General features: G+C 46.6%; 4 protein-coding genes across 6 annotated transcripts; 3 read left to right on the top strand and 1 right to left on the bottom strand.

Moving 5' to 3' along the window:
- Positions 1–176: 176 nt before the first annotated feature.
- LOC103979783 (inactive protein RESTRICTED TEV MOVEMENT 2) lies at positions 177–1,393 on the bottom strand. Its single transcript, XM_009395996.3, has 2 exons — positions 1,211–1,393; positions 177–1,124 (listed from the first exon to the last, which is right to left on the bottom strand). The coding sequence occupies exons 1-2, from the start codon at positions 1,320–1,322 to the stop codon at positions 436–438; spliced, it is 801 nt and encodes a 266-aa protein (XP_009394271.2). The 5' UTR covers positions 1,323–1,393; the 3' UTR covers positions 177–435.
- Positions 1,394–1,712: 319 nt separating this feature from the next.
- On the top strand, positions 1,713–5,572 carry LOC103979784 (uncharacterized). 2 transcript variants are annotated; one of them, XM_009395997.3, is made up of 10 exons: positions 1,713–2,083; positions 2,733–2,979; positions 3,061–3,265; positions 3,384–3,474; positions 3,565–3,710; positions 3,829–4,072; positions 4,153–4,257; positions 4,347–4,529; positions 4,630–4,831; positions 4,943–5,572. In XM_009395997.3, exons 2-10 carry the CDS (start codon positions 2,760–2,762, stop codon positions 5,434–5,436), a joined length of 1,890 nt encoding a protein of 629 aa, XP_009394272.2. In that variant the 5' UTR covers positions 1,713–2,083; positions 2,733–2,759; the 3' UTR covers positions 5,437–5,572. The 2 variants fall into 2 exon arrangements, with proteins under 2 accessions (XP_009394272.2, XP_064999662.1); XM_065143590.1 differs by lacking the exon at positions 1,713–2,083 and adding an exon at positions 2,534–2,655.
- A 3,708-nt stretch (positions 5,573–9,280) lies between these two features.
- Positions 9,281–10,233, top strand: LOC135632262 (uncharacterized). Its single transcript, XM_065140677.1, has one exon. It carries the CDS (start codon positions 9,506–9,508, stop codon positions 9,989–9,991), a length of 486 nt encoding a protein of 161 aa, XP_064996749.1. The 5' UTR covers positions 9,281–9,505; the 3' UTR covers positions 9,992–10,233.
- Positions 10,234–11,030: 797 nt separating this feature from the next.
- LOC135634092 (E3 ubiquitin-protein ligase RHF2A-like) lies at positions 11,031–17,713 on the top strand. 2 transcript variants are annotated; one of them, XM_065144289.1, is made up of 9 exons: positions 11,031–11,342; positions 11,670–11,806; positions 11,912–11,958; positions 12,438–12,500; positions 12,599–12,707; positions 12,792–13,174; positions 13,274–13,381; positions 13,461–13,813; positions 17,423–17,713. In XM_065144289.1, exons 2-8 carry the CDS (start codon positions 11,672–11,674, stop codon positions 13,765–13,767), a joined length of 1,152 nt encoding a protein of 383 aa, XP_065000361.1. In that variant the 5' UTR covers positions 11,031–11,342; positions 11,670–11,671; the 3' UTR covers positions 13,768–13,813; positions 17,423–17,713. The 2 variants fall into 2 exon arrangements, with proteins under 2 accessions (XP_065000361.1, XP_065000360.1); XM_065144288.1 differs by having other exon boundaries at positions 17,404–17,713.
- The last annotated feature ends 1,312 nt before the right edge of the window (positions 17,714–19,025 follow it).

Here is a 19,025-nt window from a genome sequence, read left to right as displayed (position 1 = left end):
ACTTGGATAAAGATGAAACGATGAACAAAACTAGAAAAATGTCTGTAGTTTATTTCATGTCTCGGAATGATTCTGGGGACTGATTCTTGTGGTCAAGTCTCGCTCACGTCAAAAATTTCTATTTTAAATCAATCTCGAGAACTGGTTTTGCAAGGTGTGTTCAGGAAGGTTACAAAATTCATCATGCCTTTGATCCACTGTCGTCGTTCTCTGGAAGCCATTCCCCATATATATTTATTTCACCAAATGTCTCTTTGGAAGACATGTTTTCCAAGAGAGTGAATGCATAGGGGCCATTTCACGTAAACAATCACTCACCCACCCTCTGCTACACTTTCTTTCATTTGCACGCACCTGTCATGAATGCTACATCTTGAGATGGGAGCGAGCAGCTACAGAGCCTCACGGCTATGAACCTGCATTGACTTGCTTGTTTTAACGAGTTACATAAAACAACAACACTACGCCCGCCAAGATCACAATGGCTGCTGCTAATGCTGGATTCAACATGAGCTGTTTGCGCGTGTAAAATCCTCGTACAATCGTCAGATTCCTCCTCATGTTTCCACGCTCAGCTGAAGTTAGTTCGGGCGTCACTGCCTCCTCCTCCTTCCTGCTTTCAGTCATTCGTGCGCCATTTCTTCCTCCTTCATGTTTAGCTGCGACCTTTCCACTATATTTCGGCCCTTCGATTCGACCACCCCTCTCTTTCTCGCTGACCTTCTGCACATCTTTGCCTGCATCATCAAGCGATTCCTTCTTCTCGTTTGACTGATTGTTGACGCCGCCATCAGACTCTTCTCGTTTCGGCTTCGTCTTCGTCTTCTGGCTTACGCCATTCTTACTGTCGTCATCGGCTTTCTTCTCCCTCGTGCCTTTTCCATCCAATGTAGTAGTCTCCGGGGCCATTCCGTCTGCGCCAGGTTTGGTGGCGAGTATCGGCTTTATAATGTAAAGCAGCCCGTCCTCAAACTTAGCTTTGATCTCGCTGACATTGCAGTAATCTGGTACCTTTAACTCCTTTAGAAAGCGACTCCACCGGTTGTCAGCCAAAGGGCGTTGCCCGCTGATCTTTAATTGGCCATAGTCATTGATCTGAATCTTGATGTCCTCCTTCTTGAACCCTACATGCGTAAAGAAACACCATTAGAACTCTCTTTTAAGGATCAGAGGAGAGGGAGAGAGAGAGAGAGAGAGAGAGAGTGCGAGCCTGGAAGCTGGATAAGAAAAATCTCTGCATCCTTTTCTCGAACCACTTCATGCGAAGGAACAAAATTGTCGTAGGCGCGTTGCCCTCTAGCAGCCGTAGGCCTTCTCTCCATGAGCCTAGCCTCTCTTCTCTGTGGGATGCGTTTGGGAGAACGAAGATGGATGCTGTGCCAAGAGGCTCATGCGTGGAGGCATAAATAGACGAAGAAGAAGAACTCCTCCTTTAGGTGTGCTCACGTTGGTGGTGTGCCTTGCAAGGTTATACCTTCTTCGTGGTTCCTTGGGAGGTTATACCTTTTCATCCTTGTTCTACTCGGGTCTTCTCAGGGGAGAGGAAAGAGAAGGTTCCTTGTTTTGCTTCCACTCTTCCTCCGCTCTTAGTGTAATAAGATGTATCTTTTGTCCCACATCGAGGAGTGGCGGAACAAGAGAGCAGGAGGAGATGCTTAAGAAGGGATCGAGAAGGTCCGCTGCCTTAACCGGTAGTCTCCATTCCTCTCGGGAGGAGCACTGGTTTACCATCACCCCCGCGGGGAGAGTGGAGGGCATAATATAATATATATGGCCGAATCCATATAAATAATAATTTTTATGTAATTATTTATTTTTGAATTTGATATAAAGTATTAAAGATATTTTTTTCTATTACACTATGGTATTTTACTATAAGAGAGTCCCTATAATTCGGGGCTTGTTTTCTCGACCGATAGACGCGCTAAACCAATCTCCCAATCTTGAGGCGCTAAACCAACACGATCCTCTGCATCATCGTCTTTAAAGATAAACGTTTGTTAACCATTTCAACGCTGTAATCTCGCTTCTCCCATTCAGAATTGGTTTTGCAGGGTCTTCTGTCCTCCACCTGAATTCTCCTGTGAGTACTGTTGTCACCCTTTTCTCGATGTCAAATTTCAGGTTTTCTGGAAATATTTTGGGTCTCCGGATTGCTTTCTTGTCGTTAAAGTTGTCTCTTTTGTTTAGGAAAGAAATGTGTTTTGATGGTGATTTTTCTTCTCCCCCCCCCACCCTTCAGATCTTACGAGGAACAAATTTCGAATAAGATAGCATGGATTTCTCGAGTTAAGCTTATTATTTGTGTTAAGAACCACAAGATAGTAGTGTCCACTTTCTCCCCAAATGTTTCTTCTCGGACCAATAGCCCCTTTTATGATTTTGCATGTGTTACCATTGTCACAATGTCAAGCAAAGAATTCGGAATTTATGCTTTCTCAACCAACGGAGAAAGTACTCGAGAAAGGCATCAGCTTTTTTTCGGTTTTGTCATGATCGTTCGTCGCATTCCTTGCTCTCCTGGTTTGGTGGTGTTTGGCGTCCTACCATCGGTGCCTGCTATTTTCTCTTACGCAATAGTGTTGCCGCTCTCGTTCTTCAGCTTTCCTCTGCAACTCTCGGTTTTTGACTTGCTTGATCGTATCACAACTCTCGGTTTTTGGCTCAACCCCTTTTGCATGTTCCTTCATCTTTTGCTGTCTTTCTTCTCATTTCATGAATCGTGAGATCAGGTTCTCGTCGAAAGGATTCGCGTCAAGATGGCAGCTCGCCGGATACCAATGCTGGGGCTCGTGTTCCTATTGTGTTGGGCAGCGACTACACAAGCAGAATATATGAAGTACAAAGATCCTAAACAGGCGGTGAATGTTCGAATAAAAGATCTGATGAAGCGCATGACTCTCGCTGAGAAGATCGGTCAGATGACACAAATCGAGCGAGCAAACGCCTCCTCTCGAGTCTTGAAAGACTACTTTATAGGTGAGAGTGCTAACTGATGCGTTCATCGTACATTCAGTCGTACAAATGTAATGTGACACAACGAGAGGAGACGTCATACAGGCAGCATACTCAGTGGAGGGGGAAGCGTTCCTGCTCCTCAGGCCTCTGCCAAGGATTGGGTGGAGATGATCACTACGTTTCAGAAGGCCTGCCTGTCAACACGCTTGGGAATTCCCATGATTTATGGGATCGATGCCGTTCACGGCCACAACAATGTCTACAATGCAACCATATTTCCTCACAACATTGGCCTCGGAGCCACAAGGCAAGCACGTTGATAGCTGCTCTCTGGGTTTAGATTTCTCCATGTTCTGTTGATCAGAAACTATAACCTCTCTTGGATTCTTGAGCTTGACATTATACTCGGAAATCATGATCCGCAGGGATCCTGGACTCGTGAAGAGGATTGGTGCGGCAACCGCACTCGAAGTTCGAGCGACCGGCATTCCTTATGCTTTTGCGCCTTGCATTGCGGTAAGCGATTCTGGACTACGATCGAATCGGAACAGTAGAAACACGCTTCCTCTGCTGTTTTACTGTATCTTGCTTGTTCTTGCTCATCAGGTTTGTAGGGATCCAAGATGGGGCAGGTGCTACGAGAGCTACAGCGAGGACCACAGGGTTGTGCAGGCGATGACACAACTCATTCCTGGTTTACAGGGAGATGTCCCTCCGAACTACGCCAAGGACTTTCCCTATGTTGCAGGAAAGTAAGGATTCTTCTCGTCCACCTTCTGCTCACTGGGTCGGACGTATCATGCGGCATTTTGATCGTCTGCGGCGGAAGATAATTCCTTCTCGTGGTTTCTCTATCTTCTTTTGTGTCAGGAACAACGTGGCAGCTTGCTCCAAGCACTTCGTTGGCGATGGTGGGACGCAGAAAGGAATCGATGAGAACAACACTATCATCGATGCCCACGAACTCCTCGGCATTCATATGCCTGCTTACATCGACTCCATCGCCAAGGGTGTGTCCACCGTCATGGTCTCCTATTCAAGCTGGAATGGAGTTAAAATGCATGCCAACCGTCGCCTGGTCACCGGCCACCTCAAGAAGAAGCTTGGTTTCAAGGTAGGGGGGATGTATGTGGTTTTCTCTGTCACACCGTATCTGTTCCCCTTTTACTCACGCTGTCTGGAATATGCCATCAGGGGTTTGTGATCTCAGACTGGCAGGGCATCGACCGGATCACCACTCCGCCTGGTGCAAATTACACCTACTCTGTTCAAGCTTCCATTACTGCAGGCCTTGATATGGTGAGCTGATCCTGAAGAGTAGCATTAATGTTCTTGTTGATGCTGTGGCAAAGGCTGACGTTCTCGTTGATGCTGTGCGCTCTTTACAGGTGATGGTTCCATATGACTATCCTGCGTTCATTGGTACTCTGACGAATCTCGTGAATCAAAAGGTTATCCCGATGAAACGAATCAACGATGCCGTAAGAAGGATCTTGAGGGTGAAATTTGTCTTAGGCCTCTTCGAGAACCCTCTGCCTGATCCCAGCTTAGGCGATCAAATCGGGAAACAGGTAATGTCTGCTGCTGTTGTTTCCTTCGCTTGCGGTCAGAGATGATTTAGAAGATACAATGCAGCAGTTTCTCCTGACACAACTCCTTGGATGCCCGCAGGAGCATAGGGAATTGGCAAGAGAAGCCGTCAGGAAGTCACTGGTGCTGCTGAAAAATGGGAAATCGAGCAACGAGCCATTGCTGCCTTTGCCTAAGAAGGCTGATAAGATCCTCGTCGCCGGAAGTCATGCTGATAACATAGGTTACCAGTGTGGCGGTTGGACTATAGAGTGGCAAGGAGGCAGTGGCAACATCACCGGTGGTTTGTCCCGATTCTTCCCCTTGCTTCTCTCTCCCTCTCTCTCTCTCTCGCATTTCATGGTTGCTGTATCAGCTACTGCCTAGTGATCCAAGCTCATGTTCTTCTTTGCAGGTACCACAATCCTGGACGCCATTAGATCCACGGTTCACCCGGCAACCAATGTCGTGTTCTCCGAGAAGCCCGATGCTGATCTCGTGCAGAGTAATCACTTCTCCTACGCCATTGTCGTCGTCGGGGAGCCACCCTACGCCGAGACCGCGGGCGACAGCCTCAACCTCACCATTCCCGAACCAGGCCCGAGCACGATCCAGACGGTCTGCGGCACCGTGCGGTGCGTGGTGGTACTCATCTCCGGCCGGCCCGTCGTCATCGAGCCGTACCTCCCGGTGATGGACGCGTTGGTGGCTGCATGGCTGCCGGGCTCCGAAGGTCAAGGGGTGGCCGACGTCCTCTTCGGGGACTTCGGGTTCACGGGAAAGCTTCCTCGCACCTGGTTCAAGTCGGTGGAGCAGCTCCCCATGAACGTCGGTGATAAGAACTACGACCCACTGTTCCCCTTTGGTTTTGGCTTGACGACGAAGCCGGCGGCAGCAGTGCAGAATTGAGCTCCAGGAAGAAGAACTCCACCTTCTTCCTTCTCTCCACATTTGGCCTTAATCAATGTAATTTATTGGTTCTGCGCTTGGCTATAATCTTCACATACCAAATCGAACGATCCTGGCTTTAATTGATGAAACATATTGGGTCCTTATCTATACATATTGGTTCACCTTAGTGGTATACACAGAATTGTAAAGATCACCCCTAACATCATTTGTTAGTTAGTATAAACTACTTTATGCCGTAGCCTCGGGCCAACACGGCTTGGTTCGGGTTTGAATGGGCGGGAATGTTGTACGGCGTTCCTCGAACCCGCTAAGGGAGTCGGGTGCGGCGTCCGATCGGGGTGGTGTGACCGTCTCTTCCGGGCAAGAACTCCTCGTCTGGGCGTCCGAAGGGAACCTTCGGACTCGCACCTGCACGAAGGTTAGGCCGAGGTGCTCGGCTCGACCCTTTCGACGATCAAGTTAGTGATGTGGAGTGGAGTTTGTTATCTGCCCTCCCGCCCCCCCCCCCCCCCCCCCCCCCCTGATGAACGAGAGGTGTATTTATAGGGAAGCTTACTGCGTCCTGAGCTGTCCGCTTGCAGGGGGCAGGCTGGTAGCGTCTGACTTTGTGTTGGTGTGGCGTGAAGAAATGAGCTTTGGCAAGGTGTTAATGCGCCTCGGTCGGCGTTCCGATTCGTTCGACCGGGTGCTGTCAGGTTAATCGAGGCAAGGGACGTCATTTGGGGTAGGTGACGTCAGCCCGAGTCTCGTCGCCATTATTACCCTCATCATATTCCCCCCCGAAGGAAGCTATGCGTCGGTCGCTGCAAGGGGAGTCTGATGCATGGCTTTTGCCTTCAGGTAGGCTGGCCGCGCAGACGCGATCTCAGGGAGCATGGAGCCGAGGAGCACGACGCATGCGGGCTGGCCGCGCAGGTGTGTCTCGGGTCATGGGGCCGAGGAGCCGAGGAGCACGACGCAGGTGGGCTGGCCGCGCAGGTGTGTCTCGGGAAACATGGGGCCGAGGAGCACGACGCAGGCGGGCAGACCACGCAGGTGTGTCTCGGGTTATGGGGCCGGGGAGCCGAGGAGTACAACTCAGTCGGGAAGCCGAGCAGAGGTCGTGGTCTCGAACAACGTTCGACCGAGGAGCACGGCGCAGGCGGGCAGGTCGCGCAGGTGTGTCTCGGGAAACATGGGGCCGAGGAGCACGACGCAGGCCGCGCAGGTGTGTCTCGGGAAGCATGGGGCCGAGGATCACGACACAGGCGGGCGGGCCGCGCAGGTGTGTCTCGGGAAGCATGGGGCCGAGGATCACGACACAGGCGGGCGGGCCGCGCAGGTGTGTCTCGGGAAGCATGGGGCCGAGGAGCACGATGCAGGCGGGCAGGCCACGCAGGTGTGGACTCGGGCAGACTACGACCGAGGGACACGGCCCAGGCGGGCAGGCCGCGCTGAGGTGGACTCGGGCAATCTATGACCGAGCCGTGCGAATGCAAAAAGAAGGTTAAGCCGAAGTTAACCGCGAGCCGAGAGGTAGTCAGGTAGACACAGAGCCTTCACTTATACGAGACTGAGGCAGGGGCTAGATTCCTTTCACAAGGATTACACCGGATAGCGACCACGGGTGCTTGACTGCTTCTATGGAGCCCGTCGCCCAGAGTCGCTCCTCTTCCTTGCGACCACCCAAGCTTCAGCCCAGATGTGCTGGTTAGCCCGCTGGAGCATATCTGGTACTGTGGTGGGGGGTCGCTCCACGAGGGACCAGTAGAATCTGGAAGGTCGCAGGCCTGTGATAAACGCCTGCACCAACAGAGAGGGATGAGCGTCCGGCCACCCCCGGATTTGTGTTGTAAAGCGATTCACAAAATGGGAGAGGGGCTCATCCTCTCTTTGGTTGAATCCGAGAAGCAGTGTAACAGTCAGTTTTGGCCGGGTGTAGGCCAAGTAGTTGAGCTCGAAGTCCTTGACGAGCTGGTCAAAGGAGACGATCGTCTCGGTCTTCAGGCCGCTGTACCATGTGCGGGCCGGCCCCCTCAGAGTCGTGAGAAACGCCTTGCACATTAAAGCGTCAGAAGTTCCATACAGTGCCAGTTGGGCACGGAAAAGCGGCAACATGGTCCACTGGGTCAGTGGAGCCGTCGTATGCGTCCAAAGAAGGGAGCCGGAAGTTCGAGGGGACTGTCTGATTCTGTATCTCGGGCGCGAACGGAGACTCTTGGTGTGCGTCCTCCCCGAGCTCTCCTTTTGAGTTGCGAACCTCCTTCTCTACTTCGTCGAGCCGCTACTAAGAAAGCGTAGCTGGGCTCGCAGGGAGTCCATTTAATCCGAAGATAAAACCTCGGGTTCCGAGCGGCCACTCGGGTTTTCCATAACTCGAACCCGGGGGGGGTGATCGGACCTGAGGCGGAGTAGGGAACTCTGGAAGCGACGTGTGGGCCTGAACGGGTGGCTCTTGTTGCCGCAGTGGTTGAATCATAGGCGGGTGCGTCAGATGTGAAACGAGCGGGATGATGGTTTGTACCATACCCGTTAGAGTTCGGACTTGGTGTGCGAGGTCGTAAAAGGCCTCGGGTGACACAGGCGAAGGGACGCTCGGAGCGCCCTCGGGCGGAAGCAAACCAGGGTTGTTGAATAAACGCCAGTAGCATTCCGAGGTCGTGACCAGGTCGTCTGCCCGCGGCCCGTCACGCAATGGGCGCTCGGCCTGTGCCCCTGTTAAGAATGATCCCTCGGCAGGGAGTTCGTCGGGGTTAGGATCCCTCGACATTCGGGCCCTCCTTCTAGTGCCAATCTGTTAGTGTAAACAACTTTATGTCGTGGCCTCGGGGCCAACACGGCTTGGTTCGGGTCCGAATGGGCGGGGATCTTGTACGGCGTTCCTCGAACCCGCTAAGGGGGTCGGGTGCGGCGTCCGATCGAGATGGTGTGACCGTCTCTTCCGGGCAAGAACTCCTCGCCTGGGCGTCCGGAGGGAACCTTCGGACTCGCACCTGCACGAAGGTCGGGCCGAGGTGCTCGGCTCGACCCCTCCAACGATCAAGTTAGTGATGTGGAGTGGAGTTTGTTATCTGCCCTTCCCCCCCTCCTGATGAACGAGAGGTGTATTTATAGGGAAGCTTACTGTATCCTGAGTTGCCCGCTTGCAGGGGCAGGCTGGTAGCGTCTGACTTTGTGTTGACGTGGCGTGAAGAAATGAGCTTTGGCAGAGTGTTAATGCGTCTCGATCGACGTTCTGATCCGTTCGATCGAGTGTTGTCGGGTTAATCGAGGCAAGGGACGTCATTTGAGATAGGTGACATCAGCCCGAGTATCGTCGTTATTATTACCCTCATCATCATTCGTGCCACCGAAAGGTGTGCCGATGGTATCATCCCGGCTTTAGGACATTTTAAGTTGCGACCTAACAAGTCTACGAAAGATGCCATGGATTTTTCTGGTTTCCAGGTCAGTAGTTTCAACCCTGTCCACATTTCTTGTCTGAGCAAGGAACAGACAAACACAAACACATGCACGGCAGTCGGTTTTGAACACAGAGAGCAGCGGCATGAATTCCAAGTCAACCTTATCTTCTTTCTCCTTTTTTTTTTCCCGCACGTGTCGCGTGAACGCCGCGGGGCAAGACTGCCGACCGACCGGTCGCGTCGATCTGACGTGTGACGAGGCGAATCCGACTCGGCATTTGGACATCTCGGTCAACGATCTCTCCTGATAGCATATTCGTACACGCGAAACACACTGCTTCCCGCTCTGTGGGGTCCGCCTTTCTCTTTCTCCACACGGGGTGACGTGGCCAAGGGTGTGCTCTCGAACCGAGTCGACTATAAAATGGCGGTTCCTCTCCGGTCTCCCCTGTCGCGCTCGCGGAACTTTCTTGCGTTCGCTTCACGTTTCGATTTGCCTTCCCTCTCGTTCTCCATTTCCCGAAATTGCCGGCGGAGGAAAGCGAGATCGCCGGAATCGGAATCCCTGAGCATGGTGCCACCCTGCCATCAGAACGCCGCTTCGCCAGGTGAGACGTTTATTGTATGAGATCGCTTGTTTCCGGCGTTCGAACCGTCTGATTACGATCGGAGGAAGGGGGAAGATGGCGCAGAAGTCGGTCCGACCTCCCCTCCGTCCTTCGCCGGCGACGCCCGCCCTCCCTGCCGCTACCTTTCCCGAGACCCGCCGGCGGACGCTGATCATCAAGGAGCCGCAAAAGCCAGGGCCCCGGCTGGCGGAGGTGGCCGGTTCCACCGCGGCTGGGTGCGCGGCAATCTGCTGCTGCCCCTGTGGCCTCGCGAACCTCATCGTCGTGGTGCCGGCGGGGCTCGTGCGGCGGTGGCGGAAACGCTGGCCCAGGGCCGCGAAGACCAAATCCAGCATTTGGAGGCCAGAGGTCGACGCCTTTGACGACGATGACGACGACCTCAGTCTTTACCTTGGCGGGTTCCCCCTAGCGAGCTCCGGCTCCGAGGAGCCATGGCTGGCGAAATCGCTGTCGCCGGAGTTCGCGGAACTAGAGAAGGAGATGGTGGCGAAGTTCTACGGCGCTGGGTTTTGGCGAAGCCTCTCGCAAAGGAGTCAATGAGAACAGACTCTGCAAAAGAGAGAGAGAGAGAGAGAGAGAGAGGGTCGGATCTTTTCCTACTGTTCTGCTGTGACTGTTACTAAGAAGTGAGATGGGGACGATGAAGGGTTGAGGGAAGAAGTGGAAGGACTCCGGTGGTGGTTCTGCAAGCAAAAAAGATGGACATTCTTTTCTTTCCTACAAGTGTTTGTTATAATAACTCGAATCACAAAATCAATCGATGTACACATCCATCAAACTCACTCTGTTGCGTTCAACAACACATGCATAATTTTAATTATTTTAAATTAAAATTCCTTCAATTTTTTTTATTTATTTTTCATAAGAAAAAATCATCCCATGAAATTTGATAGAGATTATATATATATATATATATATATATATATATATATATATATATATATATATATAAAGACTTATGAAGGAATTTTAATTTAAATAATGAAATGAAATTATATGACTTATGACCTTTGAACACAAAGACCCTCAAATGAAATATAGGTTAAACACGTGACTTGTGAACATGATCTTATGTAGAAAGGCTTGACTTACTAATACGTGTATTTAATGGCCCTCATCGTTAACATTATGACACGGTTCCATGTGGGACATCTCTTGGTCACATACATTATACAGCCGGCCCACATTAATAATAAATATAAACGGAAACTTTGGTCTTATGCCATATAACATTATTAAGGATAAATTTTGTCTACCAATAGTATTCTAAAAATAATACAAATATTCTAATAATAATAATAATAATAATAATAAATATAAACGAAAACTTTGGTCTTATGACTCTTATGGCATATAACAAACATTATTAAGGATAAATTTTATCTACCAACAGTATTCTAAAAATAAGACAATATTCTAATAATAATAATAATGTGTTAGCTCCTAGTGGGTGTGCGCGGACCCCACGCGAAGGCGACCCCTGCCATCCAATAACAGCGTCGGGACCCACGTCGGGCGCACCGTTTGCTCCAATCGATCGGTTGGGGCTCTTGGGCCCGCATGCTTATTGCGACCGCCGTTGGAATTCGCTCCCACCCTACCCCATTCGCTGAGCCGGTCAAACGGTGGAAAAGAAGGCCGCCTTTGCCTCTGATTCGTTCGCTAATTATTAGCCCAATCGATGCGCTCTCCTACAATTTCTTCTTCCTCATCTCCTTCCTGAGCGTGAAGGGAAGAGGGGACGAGCGAACAGAGCGTCTCCCTCCATCCGTAGGGTTTCCCCCATCGCCGCCCCCCCCCCCCAACGAGTCGCCTCGCGCCTCTCCTGATTTCGAGCCGGAGAACCCTCGATTCGTCGATTCCGGCTCTGATCTTTGGCGATTCGCCTTCGGTATAGCTTCATTCCTCCGTGTTTATCGATCTTGCCTCGGGGATCTGATTTGATTTGTTTTCCCCTTCTTTACGCCTCGGTTTTTCTGGTTCTTGATCGAATCGCAACAATTATGGCTGAAGATGCTGGACTATACGGGGTTGATGATTACGCCTTGTTATTTTGGTTGAATTTCAATGAATTCTATAGGAATATTATGTGCTTGGTGATTGTCGATGATTCGTATTGGTGGAATTTTAGTGGTGACACGTGTTAGATATTCACCGGTTTACGGCTATTAATCGATTTGAGGGTCTGTTTTCCTTTTCTTTCTCTTGTCGTGTTTAGCGATGGAGGAGGAGACTGCGAAGATGGAGAAACATCTGTCCTCAGCTGCTGCTTTTGTCGAAGGGGGCATCCAAGATTCTTGCGATGACGCCTGCAGCATTTGTCTTGAAGAGTTCTGTGAGAGCGATCCTTCGACGGTATGTGGTTCGGTGGACCTTTCCGCAGTGATGATAGTTTTACGGTTTCTTTCCATCGATCTGACTAATTTTCTTATTGTTTTACATTTAATGTTGCTCGTTTAGGTTACTGGATGCAAGCATGAGTTCCATCTCCAGTGCATTCTCGAGTGGTATAGTCTCTTCTACTAGTTATCTTTGTTTCCTGTGTTATGTGTCTGTAGGTGGAGAACCGATTAGTCAGGTATGTGTAGGGTCATGACCATTGTCCTTTTGGAGCATTTTACGGTCAAATGAACAAGACGTTGTTATGTTACTCTTTTCACCTCACTAAGCATGTGCTATCTGTTTCTTATGTTTGGTCATTATGAAATTACTTTTCTTGTTCTTGGTGTAAATTCCAATTCTTTTTGTAAGCTAGGTTAAGTTCTATTGCTTTTCGTTTTGCTGAATGTTGCTGCATGTTGGGTATTTACAATGCTGAATGTAGTTACCACCTGCATATATGATGAAATCCACTAAGTCTCTATGATTTATGGTGTGCCTTTCTTTTTCTTCTCCTTTTGAAACTCGGAGGTGCAAAAGGTGTATGTTGCATGAATTGTCAATATCCACTAAATGTATAATTTTCATGGAAGATTTTTGCTTGCAGGTGTCAGAGAAGTTCTCAATGTCCTATGTGCTGGCAGTCTATCTCTTTGAAGGATCCGACAAGGTTTAATTTGATGCAACACATTATTGTGGGATATATTTTACTCGTTTCAAAAATGAAGTTGTTCTGATCAGTTGAGTATTTGATGCTGATTATGGCAGCCAGGAACTCCTTGAGGCTGTGGAACGTGAGAGGAACATTAGAATAAACCAAACACGAACTGCAACTATATTTCGTCACCCAGCACTTGGAGATTTTGACCTGCAGCATGTGGGTGATTCTGTTGATTTTTTTTCTTTGTAGTGCATCTAATTAAATTACAGATGATTAAAAGTTCTATGATCCATATTGCAGTTGGGTGGAAATGACACAGAACTTGAAGAGCGCATAATGCAGCATTTAGCGGCTGCTGCGGCGATGGGAAGAGTGCATCATATTTCTAGGAGAGAAGGGCATCGCGGTAGGGGAGGATCTCATCATCGGCACTCACAGTTTCTGGTTTTCTCTCCACATCAAAATGCACCCTATATTGGCTATCAATCTTCTTCGGCACAAGGAGGAGATAATGAATCGATCCCTGCTATAATTTCTGCCAGCCCATCATCTGTTCTAAATGCTCCAACAGAGGAATCTTCAAGCCAAGGAACACATATAAATCTAGCTCAAGGTGAGAGGAGTGCTGCAATAGCTACTGAAATTACTACCAGCCAGAGCAGGCCCAGACTTTCCGCTAGCAGGTGCTCTTTGGGATCATATGTCTATATATTTATGTCTAGCTTTTTTCTCTCATTTTTTTACCTTATAGGACATCCATATCATGGTCATTTTTTATACAGGACCTTTGCTGGCCAGTCTTCTCCAATTGTTCATGACAGACCAGGACCATCAGATTTGCAATCTTTCTCAGAATCTCTGAGATCTCGTTTGAATTCTGTTTCGATGAGGTATATCAAAGTTTATTTGCTATTTTTCAGTTGCCTAGAAGGTGTGAGGAATTGGAACATGCATTTTACTGCGAATTAGGTATAAAGAGTCTATCACCAAGAGTACTCGAGGATGGAGGGAGAGGCTCTTTTCTCGTAACAGTTCTGTGGCAGATCTTGGTTCAGAAGCTAGGAGTGACGTTAATGCTGGTGTTGATACATCCTCACGCATGGTAGATCGCCTAGAGACAAGAGAAAATAGAACCAATGTTTTCACATTTCATGATGCTGAAGTTCACTCAGCTTCAGAAGTGAATAACGAAGGGGTTACTGGGAATCGTGTTGACAGTCATCCAAGTGATGGGACTTCATCGGCACCTTGTTGTGCAACTTCCAGTCCTAACTGAGCTTCATCCAAAAATCTGGACATGCTTCTGGTATTAATCACTAAAGGTAGTACATATTTGTCCCACCTCTCATTGGTTTAGCAAGTCATACTTGTCAAATTTAGCAGTTTGCTGATTGCTTCACTTATGATTAGATGATATATTGATATTAGGAATTAGGAGTATAGCATTTTTATGGTACTAAACACTAGTGTATTTGTGTCCCACTTCTATCAGGTTGAGCAAGTCATAATTAGTCAAATTTATCAGTTTGCTGATAACTTCACATGATTAGATGATATTATAATCATCCTGATGTATGTATTTATTATGCATGTTGGGCATTACTATATGTTATGAAATAAAGCTATCCATTGCTTGTTAAAATCAGTAACATTGAATAATTGGTGTATTAGAAAGTAGAAACAACCTTGGTGAAGATGCAAATGAAAGAAGGAAATCATGAAAAGATTTGATCACAATAGGCATGACAAATTACAAGTCATCCATCTTGTGACTTGCAAATTTTTTAGTAATGAATAGCATGTTTTAGTTTTTTTTTTCTAGTATTTTCAATGTCGAAGGAATCTTGACCAACCTCACTTTTGCAAATGAAGTTTGGTCGGCACCATGCAATATATGAATTTTATGGCTGTTTCAGACCTGATGTTAATTATCTAAACTTGGTGCCCAATAGGTAGTCACAGTAAATTTATTCAGGGGGGATTGTTTTAAACCTATTACAGTTCAGAAGGAAATGACAAGATGCATCACAAATAGAGAAATAGTCATCTAAATGAAATTTATGAATTTAACTATACTTGCATAATTGTACTCTAGTCTTTTACACTATGTTTCACCAACGAGACGAAAATGCGGTATTATCAGTCCTATAAGCCTTTTGTGATATTTTATCTCCAAAATAATATGTGGTTTACTAGATGATGTCTTTCCTTTTCTTGGATATTTTTGCCTCAGACTATTAGTTAAAGTCGCTCTGGGTTTTCCTTCTACTTACTTTTGTTTCTGCTGAGAAATTGATATTAAGGCATTATAGATGATAAGATTCTGCATGAGATGTTTGGGCTTAGAAAGTATCGTTGATCTGATAGAACTAAGCCAGCTAATAAGGAACCAAAATAGGAACCATTGTAGTTGGTTGAGTAAGATTGAGCGTGACCTCATTAGCAGTCGGCACCAATTCATTTTTTTTTTTCATTTTGACTTGGATTAACTAGTAACTGATTTATGTTGCAAGCTTGACATTATTGACAACAGAATCCTTTATTAGACAGGTATGACCATCAAAGATTTGATTGCTTGATTTTCCACAATGAATCCTTAGTACAATAAACATATAATGGTCCTTGAGTCCGTGTATCTGAGATTGGCATTTACAATTATTTGATTTCTTATCTAGATATTTTGCTCTAAGTTGAGTAGGAAGTTTTTTCACACCAAAATTCTGGATTTTGATGTGATGACATACAACTATGGTGCTTTTTTTTTACAAGAGAAATTTGGTTTATGTAATAGATCTTACTAAGAAATTAAAAATTAAAGGTTCTCTCAGAATAATGGGTGTCAAGATTCAAGATATAGATACTCTATCATGATTCCTGCTGGATCATGTTAATCGGAGATTTTAATGTCTTTTAAGTGTTTTTTAAATTAACATGATGAATTTACAATTAAAGTGCAAGGTAGTAGTTTAATGTTTTCTTAGTTAGTGATGTAGACTTAAGAAAGAAATTTTGCACTCAAAAATATCAAATATCCAAGAAGTAGCTATTCAAGCAAAATAAGAAGGTTCTAGGCCAAGTGTTTACTAGGGTCCTGTTGCCTAGGAGGAAAAATTAGAGGATAGATGTCCAAGGCTATTATTGGACCAAGGATTTAATCTCAGTCTAGAACAATTTGAATAATCTATAGGATTGTTGTAGTATTGGTATATCGCCATGGGGGAGGAAGAAAAATGCTACTAGAGGTCTACTATTAGGGAAGGAGACCACCAGGTCTACTATTAGGTTGCCATTGACATAAGGAGGACCAACTTGAAGGCACAACAAATGTGATGGTGTGTCTGAACTAAGGATGATCGACTTGGGAGCTCGGTTGACTTGAGGACAACTGACTTGAGGGTGCAGTCATTTTGAACAAGGAGTTGACTTGGAGATGCAACCATCTTGATAGTGTGACCATCTTGAGTGCACGACCTATTTGAGGGTATGTATGACTTAAGGACGTGGTCAGTGTGAAGATGCAATTTCCATGAGGTCGTGATCAACTTGCAGACACAACGATCGACTTTAGGACATGATCGAAGCATGATCAACTTGATGTCATGGTCGGCTTGAAGAAGCAATTATATTGATAGCACAATTGACTCAAGGGTGTAGTCGTCAGTAGGTAGCGAGCGTGCTTCGCGACATGGTAAAGTTGGGAGCAAGTCGATGGCAAGTGGGGAACTCCCCGATTTTGGCATCTTCTCCGCAAATGTCTTGCCTTCTTTGTCATGCAACTAAATGCAAGTTAGGCAACCTGCTGACTTGCTTAGAACCGAGATGTGTGGCTTGATATTGTGACCAACTCGATGATGGCCATCTTAATGGGATCACTAATGTGAAGGCAGGAGCAACATGATGATGTGACCAACTTGATTTTGTTGTGGTTGCCTTGACATTATGGCATCAAAATTCAGGATGATCAACTTGACGAAGCGACCGATTGGATGATGACCATCTTTAATGCGGTCAACTGGACAACAATCATCTTGTCGACTTGGGCAAGTGGATGTGTGTGCCCTTGGACCTTCAAGCGAGGTCCAGCCTCAAGCATATGTTGCCCCTAAGACTGCTGGTCATCATCACAAGGGTCTGATGAGGAGACTTCTCATTGACATGTTCTCGAGGGAGTTCTTGATCTCGGTTTTATGTGACACTGTTTTAAGGGCCCAAACTGTTGTGACACTTTCGGAAGGCTGTCACATATTGAGAACTGGAGTTTGAGGAGGTGGATTCTCCTTTTGGATGACTTACCTTACACGAGTCCTTCGTGGAGTTTGAGGAGGTGGATGCTCCTTCGACATTCAATTCATCTTGAGGTCTTATGCAAGGATAAAAAATGAACTTCTATTTATAGAGTAGAGGAGAATTTTCTTGGAACAAGAAATATTGGGGAATATTATTCTCTCCGGCTCATGCTGACGGGGAGGGTCCAGCTGATTGGGATTTGCATTGTGTATCTCAATTGGCCTCAAATGTTGGCCATATCAGGTTCCATTTGTAAGAATCGTTGTGGCAACCCTGGAATGAGTTTCTAAAACATGCCATTTAAATCCAATCTCCAGTTTGTTTGCTGAGGTTTCAGTGAATCTACAATCTGTCTTGGATTGCATGTTAACGATCAGAGATTAGAACTTTTAGCACCCATCTTTTGTATTGACATATACAACGCTACTCGTAATCTCTAGACGCATAGCCATTGCTTAATCTACAATACTTCGGTTGCATCTGGTTGATCGACATATTTTTCTTAGTTGTATGCTTACGACATCAGGTGTCGTATAGAAATTTGATAAACCAAGCATAGCACAGCATCAGAGGTTGATATATGTCAACTTTGTACTTAAATTTTGTCTTTGTTGGTATCATTCAGGAATGGTAAATATGTGCAGATATGATGTGCTGAATGCTTTGCTTACCCCATGATGTACACTCACTGAGGTGGACTTAAAAAGAGGTTGAGATGGGAGCGCTTTTATTTGGATCCAAAAGGATTGCTTCTGTTTTTTTTTCCCTTAACTTCTTTCAATTATGTAAATTTGTTGATGATGAACTTGTCATCTTAAATAACAAATATCACACTTTTGTAGCAAACTTGTTATGCCTTATTCTGTGTAGATGTAATATAGTAGCCAAATTGTAAGCATAATATATATTTGTATGCTGGCAGAATGTTGAGATGATTTGTGGATTGCTGTTTGGAATGACATTATTTTACACGAAAAACTTGGGGATTTTATGTTATACCTTTTGACACCAGATTTGATTTTATATGCTGCTTTCCTCGTCGACACTATGGAACTCAAAAATTCAACCAAGCAATGCGAACTGATTTGTGCTTCGGAACCAGCATTTCATGTTTGCAGAATTCCTTTGTATTAATTGCAGCTGACACTGCGAATGAGTTCACTGTTCCACAGGTGTGGTTTCCCTTCAGTTCTGCAGACTAGTAATCAATCTGTCGACGACAACAAAGAGGATCAACGTACAGGAACTCAAGAGTTGGAACAACGTGGCCTTAATTATAGATTATCTTATTTAGTTGTCTTTAGTATTCTGGTTTCTATGTTTTAAAAAATTACATTGGTCTTAATATAATTATGAAAGTAAATTATTTAGGTTCATTTACTCTCACGATGTTAGTTTTACTAATAAAAATATGAAAATAAAGAGTAAAAAGATAATTTTAACGTTTCGGTGGTGGAGGACAGTAGCGCCATTAGCGTTGATGCTGATACGGTTGTCAAGCGACCTTTTCGTCGCTCTGCATCTACGTTGACGTTCTGTCGTTGCGGAATCGAAGTTCGCTACCCAAGCCATCGCGAGGATCCGTCGCTTATCGAAGCAGGACATGGAGATGTAAGCCCCCCTCGTCAACGCCGATGTCGTGCCCCTCCTTACCACCGACCTCCTCAACCACCACCACTCTGCGACCTAAGAGAATGTCATTGTTGCCCTCCTCAATCTCTTCATCTCTACTAGCGAGGCGCTCAGGTGCACCTCTGGCACTCTCGACACCCTAATCATCGCCCTTCGCCTCCTCTCCCTTGTCGTCGTCCAACAACCCTTTACAATAGCGCCTCTGTTTTGCTCTTCCCCCTCGTGCTCACCTCACTGTCATCATTGGCCAGAGCCTTCATGGGTCAAACATAAACTTGGGCTCATTCTATGCCATCGATATGTCGATAGCTATCGAGCTAGGCCAAAGACTCATAATCCAACAAAAGGAGATGAGACTGATGTCAACGTAAAGATTGAGCAACGAGTCCTCCTACTATAGCTAGCAGTGATAGCGAGGTAAGCACAAGGGGGAAGAGCAAGGCAAAGACGCTAATATAAAGGGTTGCAATGGCATGCTGGATGACGATGGGAGAGGAGACGAAGGGCAACGACAAGGGCGTCGAGAATGCTTGGGGTGCACATGAGCACCTCGCAAGCAGAGATGGACAAGTTAAGGAGGGTAGCAACAACATTCTCCTGGGCCACGAATGAGTG

The sequence above is a fragment of the Musa acuminata genome, chromosome BXJ3-3, assembly GCF_036884655.1.
Source record: "Musa acuminata AAA Group cultivar baxijiao chromosome BXJ3-3, Cavendish_Baxijiao_AAA, whole genome shotgun sequence".
NCBI classification, from domain to species: Eukaryota; Viridiplantae; Streptophyta; class Magnoliopsida; order Zingiberales; family Musaceae; genus Musa; species Musa acuminata.
This window is presented reverse-complemented; position numbering and strand designations above follow the sequence as displayed.

Bases quoted from the DNA above. Each gene is read 5' to 3' on its own strand.
- LOC135634092 (XM_065144289.1), top strand. From the start codon at position 11,672: ATGGAGGAGGAGACTGCGAAGATGGAGAAACATCTGTCCTCAGCTGCT. The intron at 11,959-12,437 runs GTATAGTCTCTT...TTTTGCTTGCAG, and splicing joins CTCCAGTGCATTCTCGAGTG to GTGTCAGAGAAGTTCTCAAT. The intron at 13,382-13,460 runs GTATATCAAAGT...ACTGCGAATTAG, and splicing joins TTGAATTCTGTTTCGATGAG to GTATAAAGAGTCTATCACCA.
- LOC103979783 (XM_009395996.3), bottom strand. From the start codon at position 1,322: ATGGAGAGAAGGCCTACGGCTGCTAGAGGGCAACGCGCCTACGACAAT. The intron at 1,125-1,210 runs GCTCGCACTCTC...TTACGCATGTAG, and splicing joins TTTTCTTATCCAGCTTCCAG to GGTTCAAGAAGGAGGACATC.
- LOC135632262 (XM_065140677.1), top strand. From the start codon at position 9,506: ATGGCGCAGAAGTCGGTCCGACCTCCCCTCCGTCCTTCGCCGGCGACG.
- LOC103979784 (XM_009395997.3), top strand. From the start codon at position 2,760: ATGGCAGCTCGCCGGATACCAATGCTGGGGCTCGTGTTCCTATTGTGT. The intron at 3,475-3,564 runs GTAAGCGATTCT...CTTGCTCATCAG, and splicing joins CTTTTGCGCCTTGCATTGCG to GTTTGTAGGGATCCAAGATG. The intron at 4,832-4,942 runs GTTTGTCCCGAT...TCTTCTTTGCAG, and splicing joins CAGTGGCAACATCACCGGTG to GTACCACAATCCTGGACGCC.